Raw genomic sequence first — 22483 nt, forward strand, 5'->3', positions numbered from 1 at the left:
GGTGGTGGTTTCTTCGTTCTCTTTTTTTTCCTTTTGTTAAGCGGAGCCACGGGCGGTGGTACACGCGCGCGAGACACAATACGTCCGTAGTGTGCGTCGTGGCGGCGGCGACGGCGGTGGCGGCGGCGGTGGTGGCGTCGGTGGCGACGGATTACTCTCGCGGAGAGTCGCCGGAGACGACCGGCTCGCCCGCGGTGAAGTGAATAAAGCCCCATCGGGCCAGACGCACGCCGTAGAGTCGTCGATCTCTCGTCTGCGACCTCCTCGTCGCGTCTCCTTATTTCGTCGCGCGTTCTCCCCGGCTCCGGAAATCCGCGCACGAATCGACGCTTGCGGACAGGAACGTCTCGTCGCCTGCCTGAGGTGGAAAGAGAGAAAGAGTGAGCGAGTGGGAGGAGAGAGGGAGAGAGAGGGTGCATTGACTCCAGACGCAATGTAAGTAAACGAGAGAGACGTGACACAGTGCGCGTAAAGTCTTTAAAGCGGGGTGATTACGACGCGAAGAATTCTTTTGGAATTTCTTAACAGCTGCGTCTTCGAACGGAAGGATTACGCAATATTATGACTAACCGGAGTAGTCTGCGAGAGTCTTGAGTCGCGGAAATTGTCCCTGGAAACGTGTATACTTTTTTAACGGTGTGTTTTCTGCGAATGAGACGTGAATGAAGTAGTGTAGAATTTCTATCCGGTATAATCCTTCTTAGCTATTATTATTTTTATCATTTCATATTACTTTTGCGTGATATCGAATAACGGAATGGGATCTTGCACGTTTATTTTATGCATTAATATATTTAATATATGAAACACATTTGAATGAGACGTGAATGAATGGCGTTGATGGAGTAATGACTTTATCTAATATTTTCTAGTAATAATTATCTTCAGCCTTTCATCATTGAAATTATTCCATACTTTTGTATCACGTTGAATGACAGAATAGAATCTTGCATTTTAATTTATATATATACTTTGTGCATATTTTTAATATCAGTATTAACATATTTAATAAACGAAAAATGTAAATGAGACGTGAATGAATGATATCAATAGATTCTGTTCTCTTTAATCTTTCCTAACGATAATTACTTTCATCTATTCACCATTGAAATTATTCCATATTTTTGCATAATACTGAATGACAGAATAAAATCTCGCACTTCAATTTATATATATTCTATACGTATTTTAAACATATTATAATACGAAGATATTTTATATGTGAAAAATATCACGTTTTGTGTCAACGTGATATTTCAAGAATTGACATGCGCGAATATAAAAAATATATTTTACGATTGTCGGGATAAAAAATACTTTTGTCACATTTTACAATATTATATCAATTGTTAATTAAAAAAACGTTTATAAATAACTGTTAGAAAATTTTAATGGAGTAAATATTTGTACTTGTTTTAATCAGAAATAAATGTCGAAATTTACTTTAGACAAAATTATTTAACGTTCGCGATAGTTCCGAATCGATAAACTGCACGAATGCGTTTATTACATATGTGTAATATTCTGCAAAAAGTCACGAAGCAAAAGTCAACGGTATTCGTTATTTGTTGATATTTTTGTCATGCTAATAAGTTTTGTGAAATGAATAGACACCGCGATATTGACGACGATATACTTTGAGAAAGCCAAGACAAGAGATCGCGTTTAATATTAATAAACTCGTAGAATTTTAAAACTTTATTTACTCCGCTTAGCAAAGAAACTTTCTTTTCTGTGACACTCTGTTTATTTTCTTTTCAAGAGACGTCATTGATCTACAGGGATCGTTGACACGTCATATAGACTGTAGCGAGCTATAGAATAAATTTTTCTTCGTATTAGCTAACGTTAGAGAGACATTGTCTGTCTAATTGTGTGTGCGAAAATAATTAAGCAGTAATACGTCCGAAAGCCTTACTTTGATTTGATTAAAATGTACATTATATTACACGAGAAAACTTCTGAATTATACTAACGTATAATAACGTAGTTATTGTGTAGTTATTCTGTGTGTCTTAAACGGTCCATCCAAATTTTTGTGTTAGACTTATTATAATTTGAACTAACGAACTATCTTTATTTAATTCTTCTTCAATCCACATGTACTATTTACGATCTGAAGACGGGTCAAAATTGAAAGACATAATACTTTTTTATTTTCATTAAACTCATTACATTTGATTTTAAATCGGCACATTGACTTCTCCGTGCCTGACTTCTACAAGTATAAACCCTTTTCTGTTTTGCTATCTTAATTTAACAAAAGATGAATATATTAGAAAGTAATAGATACAACTTGAAAACAAATTGTGTAAAAATATATTTTTTTAGTAAAATTTATAATACATAAAATTGACACGTATATTCATGTTTTATTCATATAATTTAGAATTTATATTTTAAAGTTACATTATTTTTATGTTATTTGTTCACTTATTCATAAATTGTGTTATTTTAGTACGAAAAATATTACGTATCAATTTAACACAAAATATTCAAATAACATAAATCACATTATGTTAAATTATCACTCACGAAATTGTTGAAAATTCAACACAAAAATATTAACAAAGACTGGTCTCAATACCAAATGTTTTTCTCTACTGCGAATGAATACGCGATCAAAGAAGCAAACGTTCTCTCTTTTTTTAAGAGGAAAATAGGGACATCGAGAATGCGAGTGGTTTTTAAAAAGGAAACTGAATACATGTGAAATGACAGATTTTATATTTCGACATAAATATCTTTCTCGAATTTATCATATTTTCCACGAAAATCTCGCTTATGAAGTAACGATTTTCAGTTGCCTAACTTAATCGAGTGCCGAACGCTGCAGCCACACGATGTATGTACGACGCGAATCGATATGTTATCGCTCAAAGGCAGACATACAAATCGGTAATGTTATTACACGTATATCGCGAGCTTTATTACGCGTGCCGTATCGTGTTCGGATGGCACGCCGCGTCGCGCGACTGGATTATTGCTCCTCTTCGGTAAATATCTCATTGCGTTCGGCTGGATCGTTGATGCGCGACGAGATTAAAGCGGATAGAATACGGAATTGAAGTAGTAAAAGCAGACGCTCTAATTGTACTCCGATCGTTGCACGCGTCGCAAAATGTTTGTGTCACCGACTCGACGCGGGAACGGTGGGGGGGGGGGGGGGGAGTGCATTATAGATTGCGGTAGAAACAATCCCGGATATGCGATATCGGCTTATCACATCTTTGATACCCTTTCCGAAACATCTGTCTTTTACATGCAGCTCACGTGTTCCGAGAATCGGCCGATTATAGCTCATTAAGCAGATGGTAAATATAATACATAATCGAGCTAATAACAGGGCAGCTATTCATAGTGGTATATAGTTGGTTTTAGCAGGCCCGGCCTTAGGCAAAACGTTTTTATGAATTATTATGAAATTATTGTGAAAAATTTCAATTTGTGTTGGAAAATATGTGCGCATACATAAATTTGGAGTAATAGTTTGTTTGAAATATACTTTTGCGCCAATTATATTATGGCGATAAACTCTCACTTTCGCAGAACTCCAAAACCAACTCTGCGTCATCGTTCGCATACCGTGCGGTGCAGAAATAGATCTTCCTTGTATCTAAGACGTTACTTTTTATACGATCTCTTCGAGCAAACAAGAATTAAAAATGGACGAACGATCAACAGTGAATTACTAATTTTTATGCAATCGTAAGAAAATATCTGCACTTGTCGGAGAAAAAAACATGGTGATAGCAATTATAAAGGTGACAACTACAAGTTTTCTATGTATACTCTAAAAAATGTAAGTGTGGATTTAACACCACACACACACATGCGGTATTTATTTATTAATTCTCATTGGATTTAACATCATGGATGTGGATTTAACATAATTTACAACTTATTCTGTTAAATTCACACTATGTAATTTATATCGATCACTAACGTGGTGGGAATTATATTTAACACTCACAGTGTTATATTAACATCCATACTTTTTTTAGAGTGTAGAATTAATACGTATACATTTGAATAAAACTATTTTATTGAAACTATGTAATAATTTATTGAACTATGCGTAGGTACAGTAATTCTGCACTCTAAAAAGTATGAGTGTAAATTTCAACTATGTATTAATTTATTAACTGTGTTTATTAATTATACATATATAAGATTATATCAATACAAATATGGCGAGATTTGCCTATATCTAATACCTACATTATATATTCTATTATGTTTAATATTAGATATTATTCTAATACCTAGTATTAAATTTATATTTACCCAGTAAACACCCAACTATAACAATAACATAATATTGGTTAGGAGTTAAAATTCGACAGTATAAATGTAATGTAACATTGTACGTGACAGTTACTTTGTTAAATGTGAAATTACAACATTCATGTTATGTCATTTTTAGTTGGTGTCTACTGGATATATGTAGTTGAGTAAATCATTTTATAATTGCGCCTATAAAATAGTCTGTTCAATGTACATTTTGCTATGTACATTAATTCTACATGAAAAATCTATAGTTATTATATTTTTATAGTTGCCGTCGCAATGCTTTTCCTTGAATTTGAAGAAATGTACAAGAAGAGATGTACAATATATTTGCCCAAATTCAAACAGATCTTACATTTCTCTTTAATCTAACTTTTTTCTCGTTTCTTAGAATAATATCACAATTTAATGTCGCGTAAGACCGACAGTTTAATTGATAAGGCCGATATGATTGAAAGGAAACAGTCATAAAGAATCGGAGAGTTAATATCGTTGCTTTTTCCGTCCATCTGTAATGAGCTTTGACGGCAAGCTTATAAAGGCGAGTCACGAATCGATCTCGGATCGAGGCTGATCGATGATCGGACAGACCCTTCCTCTGTTGCATCGGAACCGTAAGTCGGAATCGATGATGAGCTTCGAGCGTGGCGTACGAGGCTCTTCCTGCGTAGTTCGGAGCCTCGGCGACGCCCGACTTCGACTCCATTCATATTCAAACGATATTTCATGAAGACGGAGTGGAGTAGTTCTCGTTTGACTGAAGCCGATTCCCCTTTTGTCGGAGTCTTCCGGCGTAAAATCGATATGTCGATACCAACGTGCGTTACGTTTCCGCGCGTGAGATATATGTATATATACACGCTCGCGCCATCATTTTAGTAAGATACTCGCGGGAAATTTAGCTAATAAATATCTCGTTGGCGTCGTGGTGGTTATTCGCGTTTTACGTAGGGAAGGCGAACTGGGAGATATTCATAGAGATACACTTGGTGCGCGACGCGGATTCGTGTGATGTGGAGTGTGGCTTTAACAACGCGTGTCAAAATAACGTTCCTGCGTCCGACGCAGAAATCTACATCGCGTATAACGCTCGCCCAGGATTAATAGATGAACATTTGCTATCCCATAATCCGCCCGGAATTCACGGATGTGTGAACGATGAGAGTTCTCGACGTGAGCGTGCACATTTCTAATTCGTTACTCGCCATGCATTACGAAATAGATTAAACGCAACACATCGTGCCGGTTGTGTGGAATTTTGGACAGAGTGATCGTAAAATGAACGCGATTAATCGAAGGGTTTCTTAGAAAGAAACCAAATAAGTCCTTTTTTTTTTTTTATTTGAATTATGACGCCAAATTATATCGGTATAGGTCTGCACTGCTTACACTTTTTGCACTCGGAATCTTTGTTTTGCAGCCAGAAATAATTGGCTGATCGACGTTGAATTAGCATCGCTTCTCGGCGTTAATCGACAAATCATTTCAACGCCCGAATATAAATATATTTATCTCGTTTGTAAAAACTTTTTTCTGCATACGAACAAATGGCGTAACTTTTTCTTCGCGAATCGTGCTGTCTCTTGTATAGAGTTTACAAAATAAGTATTCAGCATTTATGTGATAAATAGTTCACACTTACTAAGTAAAAAAGCCTTAGTGAATATAGATCGGAAGCTCAATCGTTTCTGAGATATAAACAATTTTGTACGTTTGAGCATCATAACTGACTTATTATCTCTTCTATGTGTTGCATATGTGAAAAGAGAAAAATTACAATAAGTAGCAATGATAGTCTATTTGGCCGAACAAGTTTAATGAGATTATCTCTCATGATGTTCAATCCAATCGAAATGATTAATATCAACTTACTGATTCCCGGTGAAATTTTTCATTATAAAGTGGAAATTGAATCAGAGCATTCAGAACGCAGTTTGTAAGCATTGAGATAAATCTTCATGTCGTTTAGACATACGACACGTAGAAGCCAATAAATCAGTTATGATACTAACATAAGAAAATTGTTTATATTTTAGAAACAGTTGAGTCTTTGACGATTCAAGTTGACGAATCTACGTTCACTAAGACTTTTTACTCAGTATGGTATGTATAATCTAACATGTAAATGTTGAATGGTTTTTTTTTGAACACCCTGTTTATGCACGACCAAAATTCGACATAAACGCATCGTTGCACGTCACGTTTTGTTACACCTCACATTCTATTTTGGATATTACTGCGCCCGAGAGACGCGAAAAAGCAACTTCCTATTTTATTCTCTTTTTATTATTGTGGCTTTGTAACAGGTGACCCTTTTTCTGTTCGTATACGTATACATTGCCATGAAATTTTTGTGAAATTGCATTTTTCCTGTGTGCATTTTACCGCTTCGCAATATGTCATTTAGTTAAATCGTTTCTCTTTGAAATTTCTCGCTAGCTACTACTGTGTATGTGAACCGCATATATGTACTACAAATTGGAGATATAAAAATCAGCTTCCTTTCTGCAAGTCAATATCAAGGTGGCACGACTGTTCGAAAGACAAACTGGAAGAAAGTAACGCGCACTTTAAGAAACTTAAAAAGTTCTGTAGCTTCCGTTCCGTAGTTTGACTTGTATCTTACATGCTTTCGTGTCAAGAAACTACTTACACGCACGTGCTCCCATACAATACTTTTTTACCTTTTGTAACCCGAAAATATTCGCGAAGTTGTCATCTCCAGCATGTGCTGGCGTTTAACATAAACTACTTTTGCTTTACTTTCGATTGTTCGAAACAACGGCGTATTCCTTAGGGTGATTGAGATTTGGAAAATTTGCCCAAAGACAATTATTTGCATATTCAAAATTATAAGTTTTGTTATCTTAAGTCTCTCCAGCATATATGCGTCAATATTTAATTTTTATCATATAACGTTATGTTCCTTCGATTAAATTTGTTCATGATGCTTTCTTATCAGAGGTTTCAAGTTCGAAAATTATAGAAATCCGAAAAACTAAATTATTCCCTCGCTCTGAATTTTAACTTCCGAAAATTCAATTTATTATCTGAAAGTTTAATTTTTCGAAATATAATTTATTCCACCTGATGTAAAAAAATCAGACAGTTTCGTTGGTTGACTCGGCCGGGACGGACATGTTCTTGCTACAGTCTGAATATTGCGTTATCTCTAATTGTTGAAAGTTTCTGCCGAATTTAACTCGCACATTTATATTCCATTTAGTGTTTTATGTCACTGGCCGCATTGCTCTTGAGTGTAGAAATGGGGCCAATTAAAAGAGAAGAACTAAAAATCGGACGTGACGTGTATCACTAATGTCTCGCGCGTTCTTTAATTTCTGAAAATACAATTTCTTTTACCTAACGTAAAAAATCGGGCGTGACGTGCATCATTAACTTTTATTAGGGTTATAATTTCTTCATTTGAAAAATCTTCGTCATTTTTTTATCGCACTTTTCGAAGTTTGGAAGCAATAGAAATCCAGAAAACGTTAATCTCTCGCGCAGTTTTAATTTCTTTTATGTAACGTCAAAAAATCAGGCACGATGTATATCGTCAATTTTCATTAGTGTTATAATCTCCTCTTAAAATTAAAATTTCTTGTAGCTCTCTCTCTCGTTATTTTAAAGCAAGAAAAATCCGGAAAACGTTAATCTCTCGCACGTACTTTAATTTGTGAAAATGTGATTTCTTCAATCTAAGAAAAAAAAATAAACGAAATATCGGGGCAAAAGGATTCAAAGATAGCGATAAATACGAAGTAGTAGCTGGAGGGAACCGCGCCTTCGTACAAAATTCTAAGCGAAGGAGCTTGAAAAACCCTCAAGTCGAAGCTCACCGACCGAATTCACCCGGCACGATACTATCGTGATACGACCAGGCAGTCGATAATACACGTATACACGCACAAGCAACGCGATCTCTCCCCCGCGCAAGCCGATTTTATGCGTGTGTACGAAGTTGCACGAAAGTGGTATAGATTTTTTCGCTCTGCACTCGCTTGGTGCCAGAATGGCGCCCGCGCACACGCACGCACAAATACGCGTCGTCAAGTCAGTAATGGCGTTACATAGACGGTACATAATTAAAGGACGCAATTAAGAGAATAGTAATTGCATCGCCCCAATATAGATTCGCCGTATTTCCGCCTTTCTGAAGATTTCGGTTCTCCATCTCCGTCGTCTCCGCTTCGATCCCTTTTCTCTCTCTCTCTCTGACTTTTCATTCGCGCACCATTATTTACTCGATGTTGTGCGAGTATTGAAGATAGTGACTTTGACTTCGAAACAGAAATTCGAATATAATTAAATAAGTTTATCTGTGGTCATAGATTATTAGTAAAAAATGTTGATAATTTTAATATTTTTAGTAAAACTATCGATTTAGTCATTTGAATGCGCTTGGTCTAATATTACAAATCTGAAGATTAAATTTGTATAACCGTGAATTTTTAACGATAAATTAGATATCGCCGAAGATGGCTTGGTTCTTTGAAATTTTAATATGCGTCTGTTCTTCTCAAATCGATCTTATCGTAATTGTCATTACGGATTAGAATATATAATTCTTAATTATTATTAAGAATTATGCACTCCGGATTGTTGAGACATTGTAGTCATCTCGAAGATAATGCTGCCTGGTTTGCGCATAATTTGTTTGCTTGTTCTGAAGGACAGTCGTTTGGCGTTACCGACCAACTTCGGACAATTAAGAGGAATTAAGGCGCGCCACGCATTTGACTCTTTCGTTCACTGAACTTGTAGGCGAGAAAGCCGTACAATTTAAGAGTATAAAGTCTTTCGCGAGCTCGAGACCGACGCAACAGTGTGTGAAAGTGTCGATTCATCGAGCACGCAAGGGTGTGCTCCTCCATCGATTTATTTACGCAGAACGTCGTTACGTTAACTCGTGCGAAACAAATTCTTCGATTAATTTCCTGTGGGATGCGTGGTGTAATCGATGTAAAAACCGCCGCAATCGGTAAGCGAAAATACTTCTGAATAAGATAATTAATCCTTCAATCCTTCTCGGTATGTGACATACTCGGCTCTTTTTTCCAAAAAATGATTTTCTTTAAAACTTTTATTTGCTTTATTGTTTATAGCTTTTGTAATAATAAAGATATATATTTTTATTAATAAAAGATACATGTGTATATGTATATTTAATAATAATAATAATATATACTTTTTACATATTGCTTAATTGTTGTGTTCCTTAATTAAGGATATTTCGGCTGTACACATCAGCTAAAATTATATAGTCAATCAACTAATATTGGTAAACAAATTTTATCATAGATATCATTAATTGCTGCGCAATTACCATATTTTGCTTGTAGGTAAATAACTTTTATTTGAGTAAATGAATCCAATTGAACTTTTGCATAAATATTTAATTTTATTAGCATGTACAAAAAATTTAATTTAATTTGTAATGCTACTTTTTCATCAAATTTGCAAATAAATACGAAACGCGTTTTCATATAAGAATGAAGAGAAACAAAAAATTAAATAACCTTTAAATTAATAAAAGAATTATGTTCAAATTTTACACAGACAGTCAGACGTAATAATAGAACAATCTATGAAATTTTTATATTTGTTGTAAAGCTTTGAGTTATGATCCATATATTCTTAATATTGTTTCGATTGAACGAAAATTTGTTACAACAATATGTTCATTTTATGATAGTTGTAAGCAATAGAAATTGTTATAATATTACAGTATATTGCACTTGTGACGAAATAATATGGTGTGAAGAGGTATATAGGTATTTTTCGTGATTGTAGTTACAAATAGAGAGAGGCGAAAATATTTGCTTGGAAAATATTATTTCTCAAAATAAATAAAATTGAAATAATGTACTCTGAAAAAGTGAATTATTAAATATAATATGCAGATTAAACGCGAAGATTTTCAAATCGCAATGTTCTCTGAATTCGATGTCACTCCATCTCAAGCCTGAAATTGAATTGAGCTTCAAATATTTGTGAAAGATGTAGAATAATGTAGATTCACGGATTGCAGATGCCCGTTGAATTTGTCTTTAATTCGCGAAATGCACGAGAAAGCTTATAAATTAAGAGTACAGTGAAGTAATAAGAAATGCAAATTATAAGCAATTTAGTTGTTGTAAAGAGCACATGGCAGGTTCTGTCACAACGGGAAGAGACGCGGTTTCTGAATTATTACTGAATTTAACGTGATGTATCTTTAGCCAATCGAAGATTACACGTCGAGACGTATTACGCGCTCGAGTTCATTCACACCAATAAAAATGGCAAATTTTCCGGAAACTTTTTTAGCAGCAAATTACGTAATGCAATTTTCTATAAATTCTTTCATTACGTTTGTCCTTATTCATTATTTAATTTGTACGAGCCAGAAATATCCTTGCAGTTTTAATATTATTAGACTCTTTAATATTATTAGAATCCACAGAAACGTTAAATCTAATATTTTAATTCAGTTTAAAATTCTTTTCGCTGTCTGACAGCTGCACCACTTTCGATAATTGTGAGCGTTTTAGTTAATTTTTTTAAGCGTAATTTTTAGAAATATATCAACCGTTTAAAGATAAGCAGATTAAAAAAAAACTCAATTAGGAGAAAATACCTTCTACTAAAATAAACAAAATTTAATTAAGAGATAATTTTAGAAAAAAATGGATTATCTATAAAATTTTAAATATAATACGAAAATTAAATATAACACGGGGAAAGAGACTAATTTTAGTTTAGTGTTCAATCCAAACTTAAGTATACCTTGAGAGCAGCGTAACGGGATGTATTTACTACCAACTGTAAGATTCCCAACGCTTTTCAATTCCTGCCTTTTCCTTTTTCTTCACTATCTGCCATTAAACTTCCAATACGCCTGGCACTCGAGGGAGAAGAGTTGAGATGGAAGGAAAAGAGTGGTAGGAGAGAAAAATGCGCGCGTATATATTCTCGATACTTCCGAGACACGGCACTTGAAGCCGACGAAGTCGAGTGTTGGAGAGAGCGGGACGGCGGTACAGAAGCGCACTTTCGCGCGTATTTTTGGCTGACGATAATCGATAAACGCCCTGCCCAAGAACGCCCGGAATGATATTGTCCCATCGAGCCGGTGTTTTCGCTCTGACAGGAGATGGACGATACTTTCTGCGGGTTAGTCCGGAGATTTAACGGCCGGGTGTAGGGACGCGCGGCGTATGTACGCGCGCAAATACATCCGCTGGATTTATGAGCATTTCGATCTCGGAGGCAAAATGCCGGCAGAAACTGAAGTGATTGTACGCTGCGAAGTGATAAATATCGGATTGGGTCAGGCTTTCTCTCGCACGAGTGAAAGAGAGAAAGAGGAAAGGAAGGAGAGAGAGAGAGAGAGAGAAAGAGAAATTTTAATTAAATTGTATATTCTTTAATTTTAAGAAAGTTTTAGAAGAAAGTCTTTATGTTGCAGCTTTAGTCTGGTAATTTTTACACCCTGTAGTTTAGGAAGGAACAGATAATTACTGGCTATATTTACGGAGTGATAAAAAAGTTTGGCCGCAAAGAGTTCTGTGTGTGTTTATGAAATTATTATTCTAAAAATAAGCTGACGTTATTTGCCATCGTTTCAAATTTAAATTTAAATTTAAATTTTATAGTGCGTTCATATAGAAATACACTGAATGGGATATACACAAAAAGATGAGATGCACCAGCAAAATAAAAAACGATAAATAACATTAACTTGCTACCTATATTTAAAATAAACAAGTAGTCTTCTTGATATTTAATAAGATAATATTTAATAAAATGGACTATCACTTTAGAATTTTTTGTAAATATACGTTGCTAATGATTTGATAATCACAAAACTGTGTGGCCTAATTTTTTTCTCTTCCTGAGATTCGTAGAAAATCTTTTGTCTTAATTACTGAGAGAATAATTATGAGATATACAATGACAAAGCAGCGCACAAAGGAATAATGCAAAATAGAGACGGTAGGTTTGATTGAAACTTTCACGGGTGTTTGTACCGTCCCTGAAATAGCCGAAATCACTTCGCGCTTCGCCCACCGGACGGCGAAAACGATTGGATTACAAAGCTATTATACATCCTTCTTCGTTGCACGCGCCCGCGGGGAAAAAAGCCCATCCGATTTCAAAATCGATTTTGTCGCGCCAACGGCCTCCGTTGCTTCCGAACGAAACTGCAAGTTAGATTAGATGGAAACGTGGAGACAACGCAGCAAATCCCGAGAGGCACTGTCGCAGCTCGTTAGTTGCCGACATGTCTTGGTGATAATTCTTGGTAGAACAAAATTGAAAATTAATATGTATATTTAACAATTCACGTAGAAATATTACTAGGCATCAAGATTCAACCTCGATTGTATTTGGCGCTCCTCTATTTATTTGTATCATCCATATTACGTATACCTTAAAAAAACATGTTGTATTTGTGTTAAAATCCACATTTTTGTTAACATTTTTATATTGAATTTTTAATATATCTAAATATTAATTTAATATAATGTGATTGAATATTTTATGTTGAATTGATATTTAACATTTTTTAGTGTTAAAATAATACAATTTATGAATAAGTGAACAAATAACATAAAAATCATATTTTATTTTGAATATAAATTTTAAGATAAATTAATAAAATGTGTTAATTTAACATATTATAAATGTTAATTTTAATAAAAAAGTATGATTGCTTACAAATTATACCATGGTTTTTTATGTTAGTTTTTTTGTAATATTTGTATTATTTTCTAACATCTGTGTCAAATTTAACATAAATTTTTCAACTGTGCATTATCATTATGAAATAACATTTCCAATCTTGATAATATACATAAAGATACATCACATAATTTCCAATTTTATACATATATCCCTTTATATTGTTTATATTACACGCATATTTATCTCACTCGTGTATTTATTATATATAAATGTAAAAAAAAATTCTTTTTTAATTCTAAGAGATTTCCCTTAAAAAGATTGCCGCTACGTTTGAATAACGTTTTTATTTTTTCCTTTTGCATCGTCGAAGTTAGTCTCGTTCGCGTCATCACCAATTTTGACCTTTCGCGTTTTCGCTTCGGTTCTCTTTTCGTCGGGAAGATTAATACGTGACGCTTGCATCCGTACGATCTCATGACGCCGATTCATTGTCGTCATTATGGAGCAGACCGCACAGTTTCACGTCCTTCTTTTGGCTACTCATCTCTTCTCTTCCGCCATAGACCTCCATCTCCGATTTCGTTCGTGACCCATTCCCATTTTCAGCGATCTTCTCACCCGGTTTATGGTTCACGATCATGTTTTCCGCATCGTCTTCGTCATTGTTCACCGATGCAATGAGCTGTGGTCCGACGACCAGCCGTTATACGGATCGATCCATGGGATTTTGCCATGTCCAGACGCGTCTATTACGTTCACCGAAAGGCAAAAATGCGCGCCGATTTCATGAAACGTAGATTCAATGTCGTTATTTAAAATGGGACACGCATATATGTCTATACACATATATTTATATTTATATTTGGTGGTACTATAGAATCAATATTATACATACTAAAAAATATCGGCGTGGATTTCAAACTCATGGTGTTAAATCCATTTCATATTAATATTAATATAAACACCACACTGCAAAATGTCTAGCTACAGTTACCGAATGTCGAGTGAAATAATTTCAACCAAATGTTTAGATAATGTAATTAATCATAATCTTACTTTTACAAATATTTAGTAATAATTACTAAACGGAATTACATCGGTAAATATTTGTAAAGATGAAATTATGTTTAGTTATATTTCTTGAACATTCGATCGAAATTAATTCACTCAATATATAATTATAACCAGGCTCTTTTTTTCTGTGCAACACAGTGAAAATTATATAGACACCGTTACTTTTTTTAGAGTGTATAGTAAAAGTAGTATAGTAAAAGACGTAGAATTGCCTAAATGACTGAGGTTCATTGACGTTGATAAAACCAATTAGAAGTTATTTATCTGCTCAATGATAAATTTCTAATCATTTGATTGAAGCGGGAATGATCTCAACTGTCGTCAAAGAGCGATCGTTTAAACGCAAATTGCGCACTCGGAGTAAAGGTTGCTTCGATTTAAAGAAATTTTCTTTGCCACATACGGTTGAAGAAAAAATTTCTTTGACTTGTGAAAAAATTTCTTTGATTTAAACATTAATTTTTTTTTTAATCAAATAAAATTTATTTGATTTAAAGAAATTATGTTCAAATCTAAGAAATGACGTTCAAATGATTTCTTGGATTTTGAACATAATTTCTTTAAATCAAATAAATTTTATTTGATTTTAAAACATAATGTTTAAATCAAAGAAATTTTTTTTCTTTAACTGTACAGCAAAGAAACATTTCTTTAAATCGCAGACAACCTTTTCTCTGGGCGTGACCACGCGTGTGGACAAATCTAAAGATAATGAGCGCAATCAAAATACGGTGTATTCGCGGCGTGTACTCGTTGCTCCTGTCAGCGCGGTACTTTTACACGGAAGCGAAACGTCTCTTCCTGTGAAATGTGCACCGGCGTAACGTCGGCGTCGGGGGGTATTATGCAAAAACACCGAGAGCAACAGATGGCACGCGGAGGTCGAGGAACTTAAGAGCCGTTTCACGTGACAGCGGCACCGGTAATCAGGCCTGTCATAGCAATCGAAATCGATCGCCTCGCCGAGGCACATGCATAATGCAATCTTAATCGCACACGATTGGTCATCCGGACAATCGTCCAGGAATGTGCATCGATGTTTATCGCGTCAACGGCACACGACCAGAAGGCCCTGCTTCGTTAGGCTCTACAGAGCAGCAGAATGCTTTAATTGATACTATTCGTGAGCATAACTCACAGTCTCGTTATGCTCCTTCTCTTTAATAAGTCACGTCGGCTGTGCGTTTATTAATGTTCTCAACAAATCGAGAGCGACGTATTCCGGAGCTGCGTATCTATTTTTCTTTATCTTTTTCGTATTTATCGAAGTGCCAGGAGGTGTTAGTTCTAAATGGTTCCCCTTCGCTCGCGATCTTCGTTTATGGAAAGTAATCACGTAATTAGAATAAAACAACATTGTGCATGGAATATGGCAAATATGTTTGCTACATTGATGATATATTGGTATTCACTTGGGAAAATTGTTTAGCCTGCAACTAGCAGCGGTCCCATTTACGTAACTATTGATTTATTTAAAACACAGCGCGGCGTGGTACAACAAAGTATAAACTCTCTACACCGCCTGCTTCGATTATCGCTCCCAGCTGTGTATTTTCTCCATTGGTATATCGATTTGATCTATTTTCGCACGCCGGAGCACGCAGCGGATAGAAACGAGGTCGTAGAACCCTAAGTATCCCACCGACGGTACAGCCATCGTCGTAAGGTCGTCACTATAAGCTTCGGAGTAGGACGAGTTTGCATTAATTATAACAACCGCATAAATTACGTTCTTGTGAAAATTGGATTCCTATAGAAAAGAAAGAGGGTTTGAAGATAAAAAATGTTAGAAGATAGAGATGAGTAATTTTTCAGGAAAGGAAAATGGAAGGGGAGAAGAGGGTGAGAGAAAGAAGAGGGGGCTAGAGGGGGAATTAATAATAAAAATACTCTAAAAATATGAGTCCAGAATTATTATCTCAAAATAGGTGTAGCTAACAAATCAAGAAGTGATGTCGGTCAAATAAGTCGTTTTTCTCGGTTACTCACGACCGGAAAAGAGATCCGCGCCGGATGAACGCACTGGGATGATATAACCAGAGCGTTTTACGATATTTGCATGTCATATTATAGCTATACTTATGATGATAGCTCTCCCCTACCAAATCAATCAGCCCAGCGAAATAATATACCCGTGAAATAATTTCCGATATCCATCTTCAAGCGGCACACATAACATTTAAAAGTTCCCCTGATAAATGGTGTTTGACTTTCCATCGCAGTATCGTTTTGCTTTTCAGTAAAATTATTGAATAATTAAATATTATATTGAATAATCTCTTGATTAATTTAATAAATAAATGCAAATAAGAATATCGTTTATTTGCTTTACAACGACGATATAATTATAAAATTGTTATAACGGAGATAAAACTAAAATTGTTAATTGTTTTTATATAACTTTTAAAATATTTTTTTTTGTTGCTTGCGAAAAACAAACAAAAAGTTTAACGCGAAAGAGGGAAACGGCACACTTTTATTCTTCTACAATCAGTTATTAAAGTTGCACTTTAAAGATAATATTACAAAATTTCAATTACTCGAAACATTTAAACTTATTTTCTGAAAAACTTTGTTTTTCTAGTTATGTCGTTATAGCAAATGAGTGTAATATATAGACGTTTTCTAAAAAATATGAATAACTTTCAAGTACAATGAATAACGATTTAAATACAATCAAATTTATATTGTTTGATTGTGAATATTTTTGTTACATTTGCTTGTCGCTTTCTTTCTATTATTTCTTTTCTTTCCTTTCAGTTCCTGTGCCTGTGTTTGTTTTATCGAGTACATTAGTTGTTCCACTTGATATGTGTTATCGAGAACGTTAGTTATTTTACTTTGTGTGTATACTGTATGCAAGTGTTCGGGGAAATCAGGATGTCGCTGATACATGAGAGAAGCGACCAGACAGGTATGCCAGTCGTATGTACACACACACATACACACACATATATATATACACGTACGTACGCGGAATCTTATCTGTGGCCGTGGATTATCGAATTTCCGAGCGTTAGATTAGATTTCTCGACGACCACGCGCGCTCAGCGCACGGCTACGTTGGTTTCTGAAAATAAACGCATACGAGGATACCGTCGTCATCATCGCCAGTACTCCTCCCGGCTTCGTATATAACGTGTCGCATCTCTCGTGCCGTGCACGTGTATGTACATAGGGTGTATACACAATGTACACGGGGTGACCCGAGCGTACGCGATCTCGAGAAGCTTGTTAATTTATTGGAATTATTTCGGCGGGTTAGTAGAGAATATTTTCAAAGTAAAAAGACTGAATGTTATTGGCAGATTTTTTTCAAATTGGAGCCGATCTATCCTATAATTGAATGTCGAAGAATGTCGAAGAGAATCTTCTGTAGCAATTTTTTTTCCAATTTCCAACATTGAATAACTACGCTATTAAATCTCGAGTTAAAATCTTGCGGAGGTCCACTGTAGATTAAAGAAGGATTAAATTATCGATGCCTCGACATTGGTGCTTCGAGAAAAATTCAACTTGCGATTTCGAGGGAGATTAAGAAGGGTCGATAAGCGCCGGGACGAAGGAGCAAAACACGCGGAAATTCAATTTTATTCGTTATAGGGGTAGGCCTGGTAAGAACTCGGATCGTTCGAATTTTAGTTACGACTTAGACTTGCTTTTATGAGATAGCTGTATTACTAGAGGGAATTCAAAAAATTAGACTAAGGTCAATTTCCCGTATTAAGTTTAATTTTTTAACGAATATTATAACTTTTTATAGTGCGAAAAATGATTAATTCTGTACAAACAGTATGTCAAAAAATTTTTGTTGTTATATTATTATATATAATTAATTTTATTTAACGTTTTTTATGATATTATAAATGATATTTTTTATTGGTATAAATATTGAAAGTGTTAAATATTGAATTTAGTTTTACTTTGGTAGTTACTGACATAAAAATTATAGAATGAATTTTTTTGATTATTCTTTCTCCCCCCCCCTGCTCCCCCTCTCTCTCTCTCTCTCTCTCTACACAATAGAGCAAATAGTTACTTTAAGTAGGCTAATCTAGGATCTGCTTTAGCCTTCTTACAGAAGATTAGATTAAATCCATAGAAAGCTGATTAATTAACATTAGGTTATTTCAATCATTGGTGCAAATAATAGAGAATATATAATATATTATATTTTTCTTATGAAAAGTTAAGTAATATTTATTTGCAGAATCAATATATTAATGTATCAGAAGTATCAAATATTAAATTTGAATATTTCGATGAAGTTGACGTATAATTCTAATTTATTAACAAAAATTTGAGATTGAAATTCAGACACTTTTGGTGCTTAAAACGATAAAAGATTAATTTATATTTCGATATATATGTGTATATATATATATATATATACATACATTATATTCTTTGTAGTTTTTCATCCAATTTTACTCGTTTACATGACTTTTCTCGACAATTTTCCAGAATATTTATGGATGATAATTTTTTGTTTGTGGTGCTATATCTGTATTTTGATTTTAAAAGTCGTCGGGCAAATGGACAGATGACGTTTTAATAGGTGCCGGACACGTGTTAAAACCGAGATAATGTTACATCGTAAAACACAAAACAACCTATTGAAGAAAATATTAATGGACATATTTAATCAATTAATTTTTTTCTGCGAATTGAAATAAAATTCAAGAAATTTTGAATAGCTAATTATATGTATTTCAATATAAAAATCGGCTAAAAAGCTTTTCTTGTAAAATAAACGCGAAGATTTAGCGATATGATATTTTGTGGTTAACGCGATAATGTCAAGAGTGATCTTTCGTTTTGATAATTATCTTATAATACTGCGCGATACGATTTACGTTCGTGCTACATGCTTGTTAGGAATTTCAAAGTAGTTTCCTAGACTATAGTTTATTTGTGCCAATTATGGATGTCGAGCCCCGAAGCGTAAACTCCTTCATTACAGAAACTGGCATAGCTTATTGTTGTAAAATACACATGCAGTCTTGCTGTATACAACAGCCAATTTTCGCGCACGTATGTAGCTTTCTGTTTATCGAGTTACCCAATATTGTCTTTAAATTATCAATAAATCCACTTTATCGTCTTGCGATTCGAAATTCTCATATCGACGATTGTTTCCGAATCTAACGAAATGATAATTATACAGATACGGCATCGCTATGTTAATAGAAAAATAATACATCTTAAAATTAGCAACTTCTCAGTAGAGCATTTTTCAACTTTTAAATTAAAATTAGAGGATTGTGAATACGCATCATTTCTGTAACTCTACTTTCTTTTCATGTTATGCTTTCAATTATAATGTAGATATTCTGTTTTAAAACTATGTCACAATTACAAATATATTATTAACAATCGCGGAGACTCGTGTAGCTAATTTATTTATACTTGATTTATTATTGAAGCTACAAAGCTATTTTTATTTTGAAACGTTTCTTAACTTAAAGGATTACCATTTCTCCTTTGATATCTGATAGTGTAACGTTTGCCGGCTAGCGATTTGACGTTCGCCCGGAACGGCTACCGCACAACACCGAAATGCGCAATGTCCGATCATCCAGACAAGGAATGGCGCTGTCAGGATGGTTGAATCGGTCTTGTAGATCCGTCGGAATTCGAACCTCGTCATTAATTGGGAGGACGACGCCGTCTAGCGGCCCACCCGGTTACGCCACCCTGACGGGGATTGACCCCATTTTCCCACGAAGTTCCTTCCGCACGGAATCCACGCTCGAACTTTCCTCCATCGTTAAGCCTCACGTGACTAGGACTCGCCGAAATTGATTGTGACCCAGAGAGCACGTTCATTTAGAGAGAACGATGAGAGGCCGTAGTCGTCGGTGAGCTCGTATTTAATCAAGTCGAGAGCGACGCCGGACAAACGAGGTGACGTGACGCTTTTGCAATCCGGAAGCGAACGTTCACCGAGTGTTCACATAAACGGGCGTTTCGCGAGCTTATCGCCCGTTTCGCGGGAATTACTGACGTGAAAATGACCCGTATTTGCTGTGAAACTGTTAACTCCCCTCTCTCTCTCTCTCTCTCTCTCTCTCTCTCTCTCTCTCTCTCTTCCTCTCTCTTTCTTCTCGTGTTTATTTCGCAAGCAATCCAAAGAAACATAACGAGAAGAGACCAGGCAAAAGCACGTCCGAGAGAAATAAACGTTGAATCTCGTGCGAGGTGTCTATCTATCTTTGTGATATCCCGGTTTCCTGCACTGGAAAAAGAGAGTCTGGTTGCATTAATTGGAATTCTGGTTGAAAATGGACAAGAATTTTCTGGTTGAGTCTGCCATAATTCTAGTTAAAATAATTAAAATTCTGATACGATAAAAATGATAGAAATTTCTGGTTTGCTCATTTTCCATTTTTATCAGTGTGACTATTCTGAGTATTATTCCTTTGGCGCGTTATTACTTAAACGCAATCTTGCTTTTTCCCTAGCTACGTTGGGAAAGAATAATTAAAACGAGAACACGCCCCCGGTGTATACGCACGCACGTATCACCTGATGACTATTTCCGGCCACTTCCGCGAAGGCGTTATTCTCGGTTTGTCGCGATCACTTTCTGCCAAATGGGTCGCTGGGCCTACAGAGCTATTTACTTCGATTCTTCATCGGGGCCGTTTATGAATAGATTTCACAAGAGCTCAATTTCTCTGTGAGATTCTTTTCTTACTTTTTGTGATTGTAAAAAATTTGTTGCGAGAAATATATAACCACATAAGCAGTATGTTAAACATTGAATTGCTCGATGTTCAGATTTAAGTCTAAATACCTACACCCAGAGAAAAGGTTTCTTCGATTTAAAGAAATGTTTCTTCGCTATATGGTTTTAAAGAAAAAATTTCTTCGATTTGTGAACGTCATTTTCTTTTTATTTAAACATTATTTTTAAAATCAAATGAAATTTATTAAATGAATAAGAATTTTTTAAATGAAATAAATTTTAGTCGATTAAAAAAAAGAATGTTTAAGTCAAAGAAATGACGTTTACAAATCAAAGAAATTTCTTCTTTAACCGTACAACGAAGAAACATTTCTGTCGGAGAAACCTTTTTCTGGATGTACAAGACCATCTTGATTTTTGTAATATCTGTTTGTCAAGAACGTTTTGACGAATTCGTTCCGTGAAAATTTTCTATCGTTTCTAAACTGTCTTGATCGGCGACAGCAGTCGCTTGAGAGTCAATGACGATATTATCAACAGGAAACATGTATGATTGCAGGCGGATCTATCAGAGGGGAGATTGAACCCGGCTCGAACGAACTCACACCTGGCAGACGGTCTGGCGGTGGCGGCGGCATCGGTGGCGGAGGCGGCGGTGGCGTTTTGGGGGTCGGCGCCGGCGGCGGCGGCAGCGGCGGGGGTGGCTCGGGGGGCCGTAGCTCCTCCGGGAGCGGCCGCTCGAGGGACGAGCCGAGGAGGCACACCCTCGGTGGCGATCATCAACCCTCTCTTCATCATCAACAATTCAACGCGGCGCAGCAGCTGCACCCCCTTCATCCGCATCATTTGCCGCCACCACACGGCCAGTACGGCACTCCGCCCTCACGGCACACTACCATGGATCTCGAGGTGAATCTTTACTCGCGCAACATGTAAATACATACATAATTCTTATTGTTTGCGATGATCTCTCTCAAATTTCGATTTCTCCTCCCATTTCCATTGTCCTTCGCCTTTCATTAACGCTTACTTACCCTATTGTCGCAACATTGACGATATTTCTATTTAACTTGAAGTATATATAACGGGAGTCTTTACACTCAGATAAATAGACATACAAAGAAAAGATTGGCTGCTGCAGCAAATTAGATGATAAAATATGGTATGGCATTTTTAATTGGGGCAGCAGCAGCCAATTAAAAAAATGCTATGCCATATTCAGCCAATCTTTTCTTTCAGTATAGCGATGATAAAAACTATAAAGATGACAATTGTACAAGTTTTGTACACAGTTGGAAAATTTGTGTTAAAAACACATTTCACGTGGAATTGATAACCCGGAAGATTTTGATTATATTGATAATTAAAATCTTCTGGTTCCATTTTCAATCAGAATTCCAATTAATTCCATCAAACATTTCTTTCACTGCACATATAAACATTACATAGTTCGCGCTTTTATCGTTGCTCCACTATTTTCCTCTGAGCACAAACTATAACAGCAGAATCTTCTAAACAGAATCCTTTTTAGCTTTTTTTACCTTCTCTTCAATTATGGTATGTATCTTTTATTTCGCGTGATTTCGACGCGAGTTTCTAGTTTCTGTTTTCTATGCTTTTGATACATTTCCATATTTTATGAATAATTCATTTGTTTGTTCAATTTTTACACGTAATGTTAATTATTACCCGTCATACAGATATATTTATATATTATCTGCGTATTGATCACAAAATCTCTCTATAATGTGTGTA

At 35.4% G+C, this 22483-nt stretch overlaps 1 protein-coding gene across 1 annotated transcript in view; it reads left to right on the plus strand.

The window, feature by feature from the left end:
• The window catches only part of LOC108754087, a 126515-nt gene extending 104851 nt beyond the window's left edge, over window positions 1–21664 (plus strand). Inside the window, exon 3 of the mRNA XM_018496137.1 lies at window positions 21288–21664. Within this exon, the coding sequence (XP_018351639.1) occupies window positions 21288–21664 (377 nt within the window). The remainder of the gene's footprint in view (window positions 1–21287) is intronic.
• Window positions 21665–22483: the final 819 nt, after the last annotated feature.

This window comes from Trachymyrmex septentrionalis, unplaced genomic scaffold, assembly GCF_001594115.1.
Source record: "Trachymyrmex septentrionalis isolate Tsep2-gDNA-1 unplaced genomic scaffold, Tsep1.0 scaffold76, whole genome shotgun sequence".
In the NCBI taxonomy this organism is placed as follows: Eukaryota; Metazoa; Arthropoda; class Insecta; order Hymenoptera; family Formicidae; genus Trachymyrmex; species Trachymyrmex septentrionalis.